Here is a 16242-nt window from a genome sequence, read left to right as displayed (position 1 = left end):
AAAATTAAATCTGGGAAATATGTGTGAAAGAATGAGTTTAACTGGTTTTTGTTGTTGTTGTTAGGTTTATTACTATAGGACAACCATTCTTGAACTTTTTGGTTCAAGACCCCTTTACAATTTAAAAAATATGGAACACCAAAAATCTTTCATTTATGTGGGTTACACCTATAGATATTTACCATGCTAGAAAATTAAAGAAGTTTAAAAAATATTTATTAAATCATTAGGAAAATCCTTTTTATATTAAAAGTTCTTTTCTTGAAAAAAATAACTATTTCCCAAAAAAAGAAAAAAAAAAAGAAAAAGCATGCGTTGTTTTATATTTTTGCAAATCCCTTTAACATGTGGCTTAACAGAAGGCAGGTGGATTCTCACAACCACCTCTGCATCCAGTTGGTCGTGATTTGCACATTATGTACCGTTTAGAAGACTTCGCCACACACTCATGAGAGAATAAGTGAACTAAACAAATAAAGTCTTTCCATTATTACGGAAACAGTTTTAACCTTGTGGGTTGCAAGAGAGCTTGAGGGAGCCTCTCATGTGTCCTCAGGTAAACTATGAAAACTATTGCTATAGAAATGCTAACTGATTGGAAGCAAGATGGTTCTAGAATTCAGTAAAAGTCTGAACTAAAAATATGGGTTTCGCATTCAACATACAGGTAGAAAAAGAAGCTATGAAGCTGTAAAATAAGAAATGGCAAGACTTAGAATAGGTTAGACTCATCATTCAATCATGTAAAAGCCCAACTGGTCTTCTTAACTGTTGATCCCACCCTGCACTGTTTTCACTCTTTTACCAAACCTCTGCCCTATCTTATCCATATTTTTAAAGTGCTCTCAGAATTAATGCAAAGTCTTTAACACAGCCCCTGTTTACCACTTTTCCAGATTCATAACCCTGCTATATCCACATACATCTCCTCTTCTGCATCAAATGTCTGTAGTGTTCCAAAAGGTAACATGCTGTTTTATGACTTTCCTTTCTTCAAAATATTTCTGTCCACCACCTTTCCTAGGAAACAACCAGTTGCCCGCCGACTTTTCCCTCTCCCAGACTCAGCTAACAGTAGAAGTACATTATGACAATGCCCCCCACTCCCACGAAGCTCTGGGGCATCTCTTACACTGCAATGTGCTCTTTAAGCACAGGTTTCTTATTTCTTCTTCCTTTCTCCACTGGTGTTCCCAGAACCAAACACAGCAGACGGTAAAGAAATACTGGCTGAACAACAACTTATGAGCTGTCAGCATATATGAGATGACCGAGTCCAAAGAACAGTGCAGAATGATACTGAGGATGAAACGCTGCAACACCAACGTTCAAGAGGTGGGATAATCAAGAACCAATGAAGGAGGACCAAGTGATCAAGAGAAGTAGAGACCAAGGACAGTGATGGTCACTGGCTACGTCACTGCTGAGTAACTCACTGGTCACAAACGCCTGCTCTAGAAGAGACCTAGAGCCAACATCCAGAAGACGAGACAAGCTTAGTCAATATGCTTGTTAATGTGGAAAAGACACTCTAGTTAGCTCTAACAATACAGTAGCCACAATACCAGAAAAGTATTCTGAAGAAATTTCATTCAGCTAGTATAAAATATATTCACTGCAATTGTTTACTGTTACATTTTTTTTTTGGCCATACCATAACCCAATTTGTCTTTTGCAGTTTAAAGGAGATAGGCAAAATTTGAATTGGCCCAGAAATAAACAAGCATTTTAATTTTTAAAATGGAAAAATTACTCAAGAAATAATTTAAATCCACATCTTCCTGAACTGTACTCCAAATCAAGACTCTGTGAAACAATATTACAATTCAATTATTAACTTTTGCTTTTTCCTACTTTCATCCTAATTTTCTGGCATTTTTTAATGTAAAAACATTGTTTCATTCTGTAAACCTAAAACTGTTGCTAACAAAAATCTATTAATTGGAAAGAAAAATCCATAACAATAGTCTTACATTCAAATAAAAAACCAATAAAAAACAATTTAATATCAAAAGTTCTAAATATACCAAGCTCTAAATTTGTAAAAATAAGTTGTTATGTACTTATTCCTTAATGACTGAAATTATCCTATATGAATATTTGCTTAAGATAACATTTTAAAAATTTAACATTTTAATACATTTCAGAAAAAAATTAAAATGAACTTTCCTTCAGCTATCTACAATTTAAAGAACAGTTTAAATACAAACCAGCCATCAATCGCCTTGTATTACTACCAAACTCACCAAAACATCATTTAATACATTTTAATACCTCAAGATCTTCCTTTATTATCCTTTTGAAGTTTACAAATCAGCTTTGCATAATTGTTTTCCTATTGGCTACACTGCCAATTTTCTAAAAGTACAAACATAAATAACAACCACAGTATACAAACTGCCATTTTAAGACATGGTTTCATTTTAATAGAATGAAGTATTAAATGGATGTTTGGAAAATAAAAAACCACATACAGATTTGCATTTGAATTATTCAAAGGACTGAAATAGTTAAAATTACCAAGCATCTATAAAATATAGAGTGCTTAGGCAAACTTAAATTAACCTAGAATTACTATTTCCAGTCTCAGTATGTATCATCATATGGGAAAACAAAAGTCAACCTCTTTGAAAGCAAGATGGCATATACCAATGAAAGTTGGGTCAGTTAGAAAACAAAACTGTTAAAATATTTTTTAAAAATTTGTGTCATCTAGAGATTAACAGTCCTTAAAACCTTTATTACAGGGAATTATTTTATGCTCTTAAGAGTCACAAAATAAAATAACTTTGGGAAGAAAAGTTAACATGTAACAAACTAGTGTATTTAAACTTCACTGTTTATCAGGCAATACCATGTATAATATTTATCTTTCTTCCTTATTACTGTTTCTAATATGTAATTATAATCTCTTTAAGCCTAAATTCTCAAATTAAGTATTCTAGTTGTAGTAGGTAGGTTTCAATACCATTCACTTTAAAGAATCTGACTCACATTCAGAGAAAGTGAAAACAAATATGGGCAATAAAATAAAAAATCAATTATTTCAGCTTTCCTGATGAGTAACAGCAACATTATTATATTTGCAGTCAAGAGTTTCACAAAGCACAAACCTGATAAAAACTTCATAGTAGATTAGAAAATTCTGTATATTAAGAAATTCCCAAAATAGGTGTTTCTGATTTTTGTTGCTTCCCCACTCTGCAGCTTTCAGAAGAAAATGGAGGAAAGGCATAATGTCATTTTACTGCTACAGAAATACTGCTTGCCAATTACCCCTATATATGAGGCCCAATAATTTGAATTCCATCTTCTTTTAAGAATGAGGTGGGAAGGGAAAGAAGCAGCTAGCTGAAAATGTGAAGAGCGATTCTATTCAACTATAATGAGCTTACAAGTCAAATTTATTAAAAACATGGCCAAACACTGTACTACTATAAAAATCATTTCTGCTATCATTAATAAGCATACTGGATGATTTAACAATATCGATTATACTTCCCCTGTATAATACACATTCTTTGTCCTTTACTAACCTGTCAGTTTCAGAACGCTGAAAGGCACAGAGGGGGAACTCTGTGCTTTTCGGTTGACAAACACGCAGTGCTAAGATCTTCATTGTGGATAAATGGCTGCAGTTTTAAGTGCCATTAGCCAATCTGCAAAACAGCTAAATGCTTGTCAATGCATTAACTTCTCCTAATCCTTAACAAGTTGAACTGAATGGCCACTTGAGAACTTGAAAAATAAGACTTAAAAACTAATGTTAAATATAATAAACTGTATTTATATTTTATACAGGTACAAGCAAATCTTAATTTATTTTTCTTTTTTTTGTCACATGGGATCTTAGTTCCCCAACCAGGGGTCCAACCCTTGTCCCCTACATTGGGAGTGTGGAGACTTCACCACTGGACCCCCACGGAGGTCCCAAATCTTAGCATTTGTTTAAAGGTTCCTCAGCAAAAATACCAAGCAGCAAGATATAAACAATCACTTCAAAATTAGATCCCAAATTTAAAACAAACATTAAACTGAATTCACTTAGGTGTTTTTTTTTTTTTCTTTTTTTGGCCATGCCAAGGGGCATGTGGTATCTTAGCTCCTCAAACAGGGCTCAAATCCATACCTCCTGAAGGGCAAACGCAGAGTCCTAACCACTGGATCGCCAGGGAATTCCTGAATTCCCTTAGTTTTAATTCATTTCAAAATCCCAGAGAAATCAGAAATACACCTTTTCCTGGTCTTAGCTCTGCTGCTTCAAAGAACTCTTATCTTCCTACCCAAAATCTCCCATCTTAAACTACCAACACAAAGAGAAACAGAACTGATTTGTCCTTCTGCAACCCTCTAGGTTTTGGTGACTGAATAAATTATTCTGCCAAGCTTCATTAATGAATTTCTGGATGAAATCACCCTATTAACAAATTCTGCTCTTCAGCAAAACACCGAAGTAAGGTACATCTGTTCTAAAGTACAGATCTTCTTTAAGAGGTAGAGAAAACCCACACAACATTTACAGTATGGTAGTCTCAAGATCTTTGGTTAATCTCTCCGTCGTATCTTGCCCAAATGTGTAAGATGCAGAGAAGAGGGAAGATGAAAGATTTATTTTTCAGGCAGAGGCTCATGCTTAAAAAAGAAAAAAAAATTGCTTACTGTAATTTTTTTACAAAGGGACCTCTACTCAAAATTTGGTAATAACCTAAGTGAGAAAAGAATCTGAAAAAAAGAATGGATATAAATATATGTATATGTGCAACTGATTCACTTTGCTGTACACCTAAAACTAACATAACGTTGTAAATCAACTATACTCCACTACAAAATAAAAATTTTAAAAAGATTTACTGCCCTCAAGTCTCTTCTTCATATAACTAACAATTCTAGAAGTGATCCCCAAATTTAATTAAGGTGCTATGGAGAATGGAGTCTCACAAACCAAACCAAAACCAGGTTCTTCGAGCCTCACAGATTCACTAAATCAGAATCTTCATTTTTAAAAATGTATCACGTGGTTCTCATGTCTGAGTAAATTTGGAAAACCGTTCTACTAGGTACTGTAGCAACATTTACAGAACTTTTGTTTTGTGACTACAAAGGGGAAAAAAAGAGTAATACCTAAAAATTCAATTAGAAGTCAGTAACAGGAACAACAGAAGTCCCAAACATACTGGGGGAAAAAAAAAAAGTTCACAAAAGTTGTATAACAGAGGAACTGTCACCATCACTGATACAAACTATTTAAGAAATACGGGATGAAGAAATGATTTTTTTAAATTAGAAAAAACACTCCCGTATATATAAAAATGAAGTTCAGAAAAATTAAACAGTTAATACTATACAATGCCGCTGTTTTTAAACACACGTAAGCCCTCGGGGGTCTGACACTTAGGTATTTCTCCCTGGAATCTCATCCTCAGGACAACCTAAAACATATGATACAGTCCATAATTTTAGAATTTTTTTCATCAAACATCAGATGGAATGTTAATGAGCTTATTATACAGAGAGCTCATGTAAACAGAAAACAAAAACTTTAAGCTCAAAAAGTAAATGGGTAGAGAAGAATGGATAATTTTTAAGAGCAAAAAAGTACAAATAATAACATATAACACTCCATTTTACCAATAAACAAACTGATTTATATTTAAATCAAAGAAATAAAATTCCAATTTTAGCCTGACAAACTTATAAAGATCACATATCCCACCCTCATATTCCTTGCACTATTGCAGAAACACTACTGTGATTCACCCATGTTGGGCTGGGTTCTACTTTAATGAGAGGAAAAAGCAAGTCATCGTCTGGGTGAGGAGGAACTCTGAAATGACTGGGGAAACTACTAGCAGGATGTTTCGAGGGACTGAAAGGTTGCTAAGATACTGTAAAACCATAGCTGTGAAGCTAAAGCTTACCAAGTATCAGCTGGATACCATGCCATTTAATATCCCTTTATCCTCACATGATTCTACACATTTCAATTATTACCTCCATTTTACCAGTAAGGCAACTAAGGCTCAGAAGAAGGCTGCCCATGACTAAACATCTAGTAAATGGTGGAGCTAAAACTTAAAACCAAATCTGACCTCCAAACCAAAGTTCCTTGTAGTATACATTTTCATCTTAAAAGCTACAGATCAAAAATTTCTAACCAGTGTTTATATTAATAATAAGTTATCTATTATATACTCAGCATTAACTACCCTCCAGGTCCTGTGATTTATGTTCTACATATCATTTCATTCCCACATTAAGTAGCCTAGATTATCTCCTCTTAACAGAGTCAAACCCAAGGTTAGAGGTTATAGTACTTGCTCAAGGTCGTAGAGATAAGAACTACAAAGGCAGGATTCAAATCAAAGTTTACCTGACTCAGAAGATTGGACTTTTAACCACTATGCTTGGTTTATGCAAAAATTCAAGGATTACCTTATTAGATTACCTTATTTGCTTCTGGCAAAATGCTGCCTTTAAGTATCATTTGATCAGGTGCACTTTCACTAAGGCTACTGGCACTGAGGGAGAGCTCTTAGTATGCATTCAGAAGCTCAGCTACTATTCTTAATAAAGGCGCTCAGTCGCCAAGTCGTGTCCAACTCTGCATCCCCGTGGAGTGTAGCCAGCAAGGCCCCTCTGATGGGATTTCCCAGGTGAGAACACTGGAGTGGGTTGCCATGGCCTCCTCCAGGGGACTTTCCCTCCCCAAGGATCGAACCTGTGTCTCCTGCACTGGCAAGTGGATTCTCTACCACTGAGCCACCATATAAAGTGAAATTACCATATATAATGTGTTTTTTCCTAGTCTGGAGTTTTCCCTTATAAAGTTAGTAAAAACTGATTAAGCTACTCTTGCTAATCCATCCCAATTTCTACTCCAAAATTTAAAGAAGATTCCTAATTTGTTTTCTTTGAAACTGAAGACCTAACTGTTGCCCCAGCATAATATCTCAGGGCTCAGGATACAAACCCAGGATGCTCCCACAAGCCACCAACAACTATAGGCTCATTAGTCTCTGAATCTCATTTCTAACAACAGTTTACTTTGTTAAATAAATTAATCTCCACTTTTCTCACATTCATTTTGTCTCCTTTGTCCTGCTCCAGTCTCATCAGACATCCGAATACACAAAATCATTTCTACTTATTTTAATAATTTATTATTATTTATAAGCAAACACATCTACATTTGGTAGAAATAAAATGGTTCTTTTCTAAAAAAAAAAAAAGTGGGGGGTTCTTAGCATTCTTTATAACCTCTTGAGTTATATCTAAATAAATAGATTTAGATTTACATGTATAAATCTATATAAATCATTTTTCTTTCTTAATAGGAGAAAAGGAAAAATTGTGACTGATATACCCCAAAATAATCGTTTTTATTGGCTCCCATGAAATAAAAGGCCATTTTTCCCACCTCCTGTTAGTGCACAGCTAACAAACCTTATCTGTTACACTGCTCAAACACATTTTCATAGAAACACATTCACCATTAGTAAATTCTTAATCAGTAAGAACCTCTGCTTCCTCAAAGAGGTCAGCACCCATTTGCCTTCAGAATTTCTCATAAAGCCAAAGTACTATCACGGCATATCTGGAATTAGAACTTGGTCTTCCAAATATCACCTAACACCTGCCTGTGGTACAGAAGTCCTATCTGTACATCGCACACTGCGAATGAAAACACTGACCTAAGTCCCAACTCTAAAAGCAGACCTTCCCAATCTGCGGGCAGAAACAGGCTACATGGCCACTGGGGGGCGGCGCTTCAGCGTCTGGGTGGTCAGACGCTCTGGGACGGTCATCTTCAGCTGAGAGCAGCCTTTCCGTTTACGACAGCTCCACAAACATCATTTTCTACATGTGCCAGTACGTGAACAAGGTCAGGCAACGTGCTTCAAGTCACAAACTATTTGGGCCTCAGTCTTCTCCTCTGAAAATCTATGTGGTACACTGACCTTTTATCAAGCCACCAAAGTTCCTGAATTTCATCATCGTAGGAAGCTTTGCAATTAAGAAACTTAGGATTTCATGGAGAAAATGGACTGCTAAGCTGAGATCACAGGTACATACATTTACCTTTACTAGAGTAAAACATGGGGTCGCAAAGAGTTGGACACGACTGAGCTAATGAACTGAACAGAACTGAAAGTAAAACAAGGCTGAGAATGGTAATACAGTGGGAATAGGAACTTGGGAGTTTGTTTTATCCATGCACAACAGTGACCACAACAGTACGTGAAACAGGGTGGGCCCACAGTAAATATCTCACAAAACGTTAAAAATTCTTGAAAAACCAACTACCTCACATATCACAAAGCTGTCAAAACCTTTCTAATTAAAAAAATTATGCTGGTAATACAGTTTTTCTTTCTTTCTTTGTGCTCAAATGGGAAATACCATATACATATGGGAATATGTGTATACATATACTTTCATATACTATTAAAAGACCTTTCTGTAGTATTTTTAAAAGACGCATTGCTTTAGTTCATTTGCTGCATATTATTAAAGCATGGGCAATGGTGCAGCTCTCCTGTTCTGTCTTCCATGTAACTAACCACAGGGATGTTTTCAAAGAAAACAAAGCCATAGACACCAGTAGGGTTAGTAGTCCAATCCTTACTCAGACATTAATCAGCTGCATAACCAACAGGCAAGTTACTTAAACTTCCTTAGTCTTGATTTTATCTGTAAATAGTGATAATGCTATCCACTCTCCTAAAGCTGCTGAAATTATTAAATGCAGGCTTATACTGCACTAGTACACACTGAGGAAGCCATTCCCATATTAGTTTTTAAATATCCAATGCATGAAGTCTCATGGTTCCCAGCCTGCTGCTCTGGTTCCTTCACTGGGTCCCACCTATTTCCCAAAATTCAATAGCTAAGAGTTGGTTTTACTCTTAGCACATCAAGCTTTTAGTCCTGCTGCAGGACAGTGCTCTGCATCACTGGTGCCCATTCACTGTTAGTGATTAAATATTTAGAATCTCACCTTGATAAAATGAAGAAAATGTAAAGCACCGTGCACGCTACACAGTCAGTGCTCAAAGTTACCGATCCTGATGTCTCCAATATGAGGTGACATGCAGCTGATTTAACAGCTCTTGAACATTTCGATCACACCCTAGATCAATGGATTTAATAGCAAAATTGTGTTTGACAGAAAAACAGAAAAGATTAGAAAATAATGGTTTCTAATTGTGGCAGAAACAAAAATGTTTTAAATGTTGATTTAAGTCTCATGAGTTTTAAATTAATCCGGAAAGAGAACAGCAGTAATAAACTATACTTCCCTATGCGATCATCAGAAAAACAAAAAATCTGTCCCAAATTTTTCTGTTCCTGCTTCCATCTGAAAGCTCCCCTTATCTCCTTTAGGAGCACTGGGATTACCATTCTCTATAATTAGCTTGCTTATGAAACCACTTGAAGAAAGCCCTGGCATGCTAATATACAGACAGACAGAAAAATAACTATCAGCTGACAAAAATTAACAGTGCTTATTCTTCTGTAAGGAATGTACGATCCTTCGTATGCTTCCAAAACAAGCCAGTGTCAGAGCTGGAAAGCTTTTTTTTTTTTAATGACCTTTACTCTCCAGAGTTCCCAACCACTTCTTCCTTGCCTTCACAGTGTAAGGTCCACAAGATATTCATCCATTCCTATATCTCACCATAATTGTTTCAGCCCTCATTTCCCTGCTGTTTCAAAAGATACTCAAATATATACTTTAAAAAGGAACTTCAAATATTCAGACATTCCAATACTTATGCTCCTCATGGTTTTTCAAAGTTCAAGTCACAAGAATAAAAGTTTCAAAAAAGTCATTATGTCACTCATAAAGGTCCACACTTCTGTGAGATGAACCACGAGTTCACCGCACCAAGAAACAAACATCATAATGCTTTCATATAACAAAGCTGGTCAAGAACTGAATTTGTGACACCTTACTTAAATCCAGCTTTTCTACAGCTCCACCAATGAATGACACCAACACTGGCAGGCGTTATCTAATCTGGAGTGGCAGCAGCCTTAGAAAAAGAAATCGCTCGTGAAGGCAGACTTCTAAAGGAAGTGCCGGGCCTCATCAGTTATGCTCAGTCTGAGCACTAAAATCTTGACTCTAACAACGAAGAAGGAGGCTCTAGAGCTATGTGGGCCAATAGAATTTTAAATTCAGTTCCTCGGAAGCATTAGCCACATTTCAAGTACTTAAAAGCCACATGTAACTAAACTTGGGCTTTATACAGACTCTTTAATACAAAAAGACAAAAACGATGCTGACAGTATAAACTATAATCTTGAATTAAGGTGAATTCTCATGAGTTTTAAATGTTGACAATCAATTAAAAATTTAAAGGATATCAATAAAAACGCTGTGTGGAGACCACAGGAGATCAGGGAGAAATGATAGCTAAACAAACTATTTTGCACTGGGTCGTAGAACAGAAAAGTTAACAGAAGAAACAGTAAAATCAAAATACCATCTGGAGTTCAGTAATACCAATCAACTCATACCAGTTTCTTAGTTTTGACAAAACTACCACGGAAGTGCAAGAAGCAAATAATGGGGAACTGGGTGAGGTATATATGGGAACTCTCTGTACTATTTTTCAACTTTACAGTAAATCACAAATTATTCCAAAATTAAGCTTAGCAAAAATCAACTGTGTGAGCCAAACCCGTGTTACAAGACTTCAATTTGTAATCTAATCACTGCAAACTCCAAACCATAAACACCATACATATATTATACATACCACGAACACAGATACACTTTCGTGAATCAGAGTGTGACCAAGTATGAAAGGAGTTGCCGTCCAAAGAAGGATAAAGTGAGTAAAACAGCTGGCCAAACAACCAAGTATTCTGAAGTGACCTTCATACACTCAGCCTAACATTCTCAGAATTGTGGGGAAAGTTTCTTAAAAAAGATTCAAATATGTTCATGTTTCATGTATGGATGTGAAAGAAATGACTTCTGTTTGGAGAGGATGTAAACAGCAGGCACTCAAAGATCAAGCTTAAAGAAACAAATATCCATGGGCCAGTCAAAAATCTAAGGTTAGAATATAACTTTGTGCCCCAAGTTTAATACATGTCACAACATCTTAAGAAATGAGAAAGGGAAGGATCAATGGCAGTTGGAGGGATCCATCAGAAAATAAGTTCTGAGAGGTTTAGAAAAGCTGAAAGGCATCCTTGGCTAAGAAATGGGATCAAAAAGAAACAGAAACAGGAAAGAACATAAAAAGATAAGAAGGAGCTGAAAAATATGAAGGAGTGATGGGAAACAAGCTGGTTAGAGAGGTCAGATTAAAGAGGGTCTTGGAAGTCAATCAGGAGTTTGGTTTCAAAGCAAAGTAACAAACACAACTCAACATTCCTATCCAAGGCAGTGATGCGATAAAAGTGGAATTTTAAGAAAACTAATTTGGTCATGTTCTTACTAAAAGAAAATTTTTTTTTCTTGAGGCCACATTGTGAGGCTTGTGAGATCTTGGTTCCTTGACCAAGGATGGAACCCGTGTCCCCTGCAGTGGAAGCACAGAGTCCTATCCACTAGACCGTCAGGGAATTCCCCATGTTAATTAATTAATTTGGCAATGCTACTCCCTACATCATTCCACATCCCTGTAACTTAGACATCAGGTTCAAGGCCACAATATCACCTTCGGCTCTCTTCTGCTCTCACCAGCTGCCAAAGCTCTCAATTATACCTCACACATCGGTCATCCATCCCCTACCTCTACTGCCAAGACCTCAGTTCAAATCCCCATTACTGTCTCTATTCCTGCTCTTCCCTCTTTGGAACTGCTTCTATTTGGTGACACTAGACACAACTGACAAAGAAATATTCCTAAAGCACAGCTTATGACCATGACCTTTACATGGGAAAATCAGCACGAAGTCTTCCGGTCCCCCCACCTCCGTGCCTACATTCTGCCGTCTCCCTTTAACATTCCTGTTCTCACTCTCTGACGACTCCCTCTTCTTGCTCACCCGCCTCTTCTGCCCAGGGTCTTCCGTTGGCACCATCTTTCAAATCCCTGCCCATATTTCAACCAAACTTTCCATGTAAGTGACTGATGGATTTACAAGAAGAATGAAAAAACAAATGGTGATGTCACCCTCTTCTTGAGCTCTTCCTTCAGTGGCTCCTTTAGTACATTTAGCATACAGGGCCCTCTTTGGCCCCTACCAACCTCTGTCAGAAAATTCCTTTAGGCTTGCCCACTCAGCACTGGGTACTTACTTAGCGCTCCTGGGATACCACTAGTACACATTAACATCACGCTATTTCTTGTCTTTATCTCTTCAATCATGCTGATCCCTCTGCCATGTCATCATTTTCCTTGACTGGCTATCTCATCTTTTAAGACTCACAAGCTCAAAAAAGGTGTTCCTTAACTGTTGCTGTTCCCTCTCAAACAACTGCATCTAAAAATGTGACCTTAACCAACTCCTTACATAAACCTCTAATAGAAATAGGCAGTTCTGAGTGCAGATATTGGTCAAATGCAGAGATTATACTTTTAGTATTAGCTTAAGTAAAAATTCACAATCTCCAGGCCCAATAAATTCAGCATCAGACAGCCGTATACCTTTCACTAATTTCTAGGAGGGTGAAGAAATTCTGATTCAGGATCTGAGAGGAATAAGGTTCCTGTTTCCTCACCACCCTGAAGTCTTTTGCTTGGCATGTACTGGGGGCTGTTCAACCTCACCATAAGGTTAGCAATCTAATATTCTCAGAGATAACATAGAATGGATGTCACTGTCTGCCTATAGGAAGGAGTGGGAGACAACAGTATACAGAGAACAAGGAATAAAGCCCTAGAGGTAGCTCCAGACAAGACGACTTTTAGACGGAGGACTAGAGGAAAGGTACGTGTGTTCAAACACTCAAATCCAGGGAGTATGTTAGTAAATGGTATTTAAGGAGATAGTTGAAAGGTAGGCCTTAAGACAGTGTATTTTTAAAGTGGTAATATATACTACAATAACCCATAAACCCCAAAAGGAGACTCCAAGGTGATGTCACTGCAAAAGTCTGTTCCCACCCCTCTGTTCCTTTCACACTCTTCTCTCCCCCATCCTGGAGATGAATAAAAATGCATATCAACAACCTTGCTTTAATGAAAAAAATAATAAAAAATAGCTTTAAACAACGTACCTTTGATTTTTTGTTCAGTGGCCTAAAATAAAAACAAACAAACAAAAAACAATGTAAATATGAAACTGAAAGAAATGGATTGTTATGATAAAATGTTCATACATTACTATTACATAAGACATATACACTTTTATTAAATAAGGAATTCGTCATTTAGATGAACTGCATAGGAAAAGATATGCAAAGAAAGCATGCTTTTCCCACAGATGTGCCCCATTGTCCCTGACACAATTTTTATTAATTTAAAAAAATTCTCAAAATGCTTTAGGTACAAAGTGGAGAAGGCACCATTGTATGACAGTATATAATAAAAAATGGAACTGCACTTCTCTCATCATTTAGTTTTAAAATTATTTTTATATAACTGTCACCATTACCTTTAACGGATCTACTGAATGCTGCATATGTTTAAAAGGCTTCAAATTTTCTTATTTCAAATGATAAAAGATAAATCATGTTTTCTGAAAGAAAAGCTGCATATAACTTCTTTGGCCAAACTAGTAACAAATTTACCTCCTGGAAGTTAGGCTGCTGCAGTTAAACATAGCTAACTTTTAGGTATTTTGGGGTGGGAAAAATTTTGAAACATATTTGTCTCTTCCTACACATCTGACAATTCAATTCAAATGACTGTGTTCTTTAGCTAAACTGCAGTGGGCCCTGCTTCCCATGCCTGCCCCAACTTGCACTGTGTCTGATACAACACCGGGAGGGACTTGAGCACAGGAGGACTGCCCGAAGGTGCCTGGCTCAAACTTCAAGGGCCTTGATGAGGACTGATTACAAAGGCCACAAGAGAAAATCAACTTTTTGATTATGCCCAATTGCGTGGGAATCCTTAAAAAAAAAAAAAAAGACACAAGGATCCGCAGATAGGCAGGGAGGCAGGGAGGTGAGGGAAGACTGAATAATTAGTTACTGAATAAACAGGAATTGTTTCTAAGTGAAGATAAGCGTTTTTATTAAACTGTCATAGGACAGGATAAACCATTTTGCTTAATCACAGTAAACTGTTGCCAAAAACACCATTTAAAAAATTATATCATTATGGAACTACATGGTGAAACACTGTATGGCAATTACTGTTAATACTGAAGCCATACCAAACATGAACCTTTGCCTAGAAAGGCAGAGAGTAAATCAAGGCACTTAAATGCTTTACCAAGTTTTAGAGGACTAGTAACAAGTAAAATAATGGAGGCCCATCTTTACTTTATATGGATTTAAAATTTAAAAGAAAAAAAAAATTGATGGAAGGACAATGGCAAAAGACCAGTCAACTAGCTTGAACATTTATTTCTGGGAGAAATTGTTTTTAAAATCTGGCTGTAGAAAAATAGAACTCAGTACCTGAATACTTTCAAGTATTATAAATATCATGCCAAACAATAAGATAACATAATTTTCTGAAACAAAATCTTCACAGAAATTATTCTGCATTGAAAACAGACTTTGTGCGCTGTTTTGTGGGGAGTTCTATCTTTTTGATTAACTCTCCTGGTTTCTTCCACGGCTTATTTCCAAAGGAAACTAGGCTACAGTACATAGAAACCATGGCCATATTACTAAATCTCAAGACATGCAGTATTGCTCTTCTAGGCCTTACAACATAAAGGATATCTACTGTGCCAGCTCCTTTGGGGAAAAAACTCCACGCTGCTTGAAAACAGTGGTTAACTTCTTTCAAGTATTGTGTCATCTACAGACAACAGCACCAAGGAGACACTCAAAGGAGCCTGCCCATCGGAACACTAACTAATACAGCGAAAGAGTTAGTTACCAGAACCCAAGAGCTCCTGATGAGGAGCAAATGGAATGATTCAAACAGGTTTTTGTGCTGAGTTGGTCCAGGGACCCTGTATATTATACAAACTATTAAAAAGAAAGTTTTCCAACTGGGGGTCAGTGATTTTAAGAGTATCTGTCTGCAACGCTCAAAATGAGGTCACTATCTCCATGTGGTTACTGACCACTGAGATAGAGTTAGTGTGAGCATTTTTTAAAAAGGTAAATTATCCCATTGATAATATTTTATACTGATTACAAGTTAAAATAGCAATATTTTGGATATATTGGGTTATAGTATGTTAAAATTAACTTCAACAATTTTTTTGTTTTTACTTTGAAATGACCTTGTCATTAAAATGACATCTATGTCATTTAAATCTACGTCTCAGTTTCCCAATCCCTCAAATGGAGCAGGAAGGGAAAAAAAATAAACTGCACTGCTTACCTTTCCAGGGCTCTCATGAGGCTCAAGTAAAATATAAACTTTTTCTGGATAAATAATACTATTCAACGTGAAGTATCATTGTGGATCGTGTACAACAGAACTAAAGGATTCAGCAAACTGAGAAGCAAAAGTATTTCTATTTTGAATACGGGTTTTCTTAAAAAACAAACCAACCAACCTGAGCTGCAACCCCACAGCAATCAGCACCACTGTCTCTCCGGGTACCAGTGAAGGCAAGTGGCAGACACGCCAGGTCCGTGCCTGCTGTTGTTTCTGTCAGGCTCTGCACTACTCGTCCCGGCTCCTCGACCCTAAGTGCACCTCAGCGGCTAAGAACTCAGGGTCTGAAGCCTAACAGCCTCATTTTGACTCCTGGCTTCACTGGGAACAGTGTAACCTTGGTCAAAAATTAGTTAACTTCTCTAAAGCTTGGTTTCCTCATCTCTAAGACAGGAACAAAACACCTACCTCAGACTTGCTAGGCTAAAAGGACTGAACTCACATCAAGGGCTTAGGGGGAAGAGGGAGCAGGCACTTGGGGCCGCGTCAAGCAGACAGGAAGCATTCGACAAACAGGACCGAGCGTGGCTACCATCAGCCCTCCTCGCCCGCGCTCTGGCTCCGTGCTCTCACTGGGAAGGGATCAGACTCAAACCCACCCCCAGCTCCCAGGTCTTGTTTTTTTCCCTTTCAAATCATCTAAAATGTCTTAACAGTGCCAGGTAAGATTCCCAGCCTCAGAACAAAATGACCTTTGGGAGACAGGACTAGTAAATACTAAAATTTCCAAAAAGGAGGAATGAAATTGGAAGTTTCCTACAATCTA

The 16242-nt window shown here is 37.0% G+C and overlaps 1 protein-coding gene across 7 annotated transcripts in view; it reads right to left on the bottom strand.

Moving 5' to 3' along the window:
• The window catches only part of TNRC6A (trinucleotide repeat containing adaptor 6A), a 216217-nt gene that overhangs the window by 50214 nt on the left and 149761 nt on the right, over nucleotides 1-16242 (bottom strand). For 6 of the 7 annotated variants that reach the window (XM_065924516.1, XM_065924519.1, XM_065924518.1 and 3 more), the window contains exon 4: nucleotides 13184-13205. The exons of the other annotated variant lie outside the window; for it this stretch is intronic. In XM_065924516.1, the coding sequence (XP_065780588.1) occupies nucleotides 13184-13205 (22 nt within the window). The remainder of the gene's footprint in view (nucleotides 1-13183; nucleotides 13206-16242) is intronic. 7 annotated transcript variants of the gene reach the window in all.

The sequence above is a fragment of the Muntiacus reevesi genome, chromosome 2, assembly GCF_963930625.1.
Source record: "Muntiacus reevesi chromosome 2, mMunRee1.1, whole genome shotgun sequence".
NCBI classification, from domain to species: domain Eukaryota; kingdom Metazoa; phylum Chordata; class Mammalia; order Artiodactyla; family Cervidae; genus Muntiacus; species Muntiacus reevesi.
The sequence above is the reverse complement of the archived record's forward strand: the minus strand, read 5'-3'. Positions and strand labels throughout refer to the sequence as shown.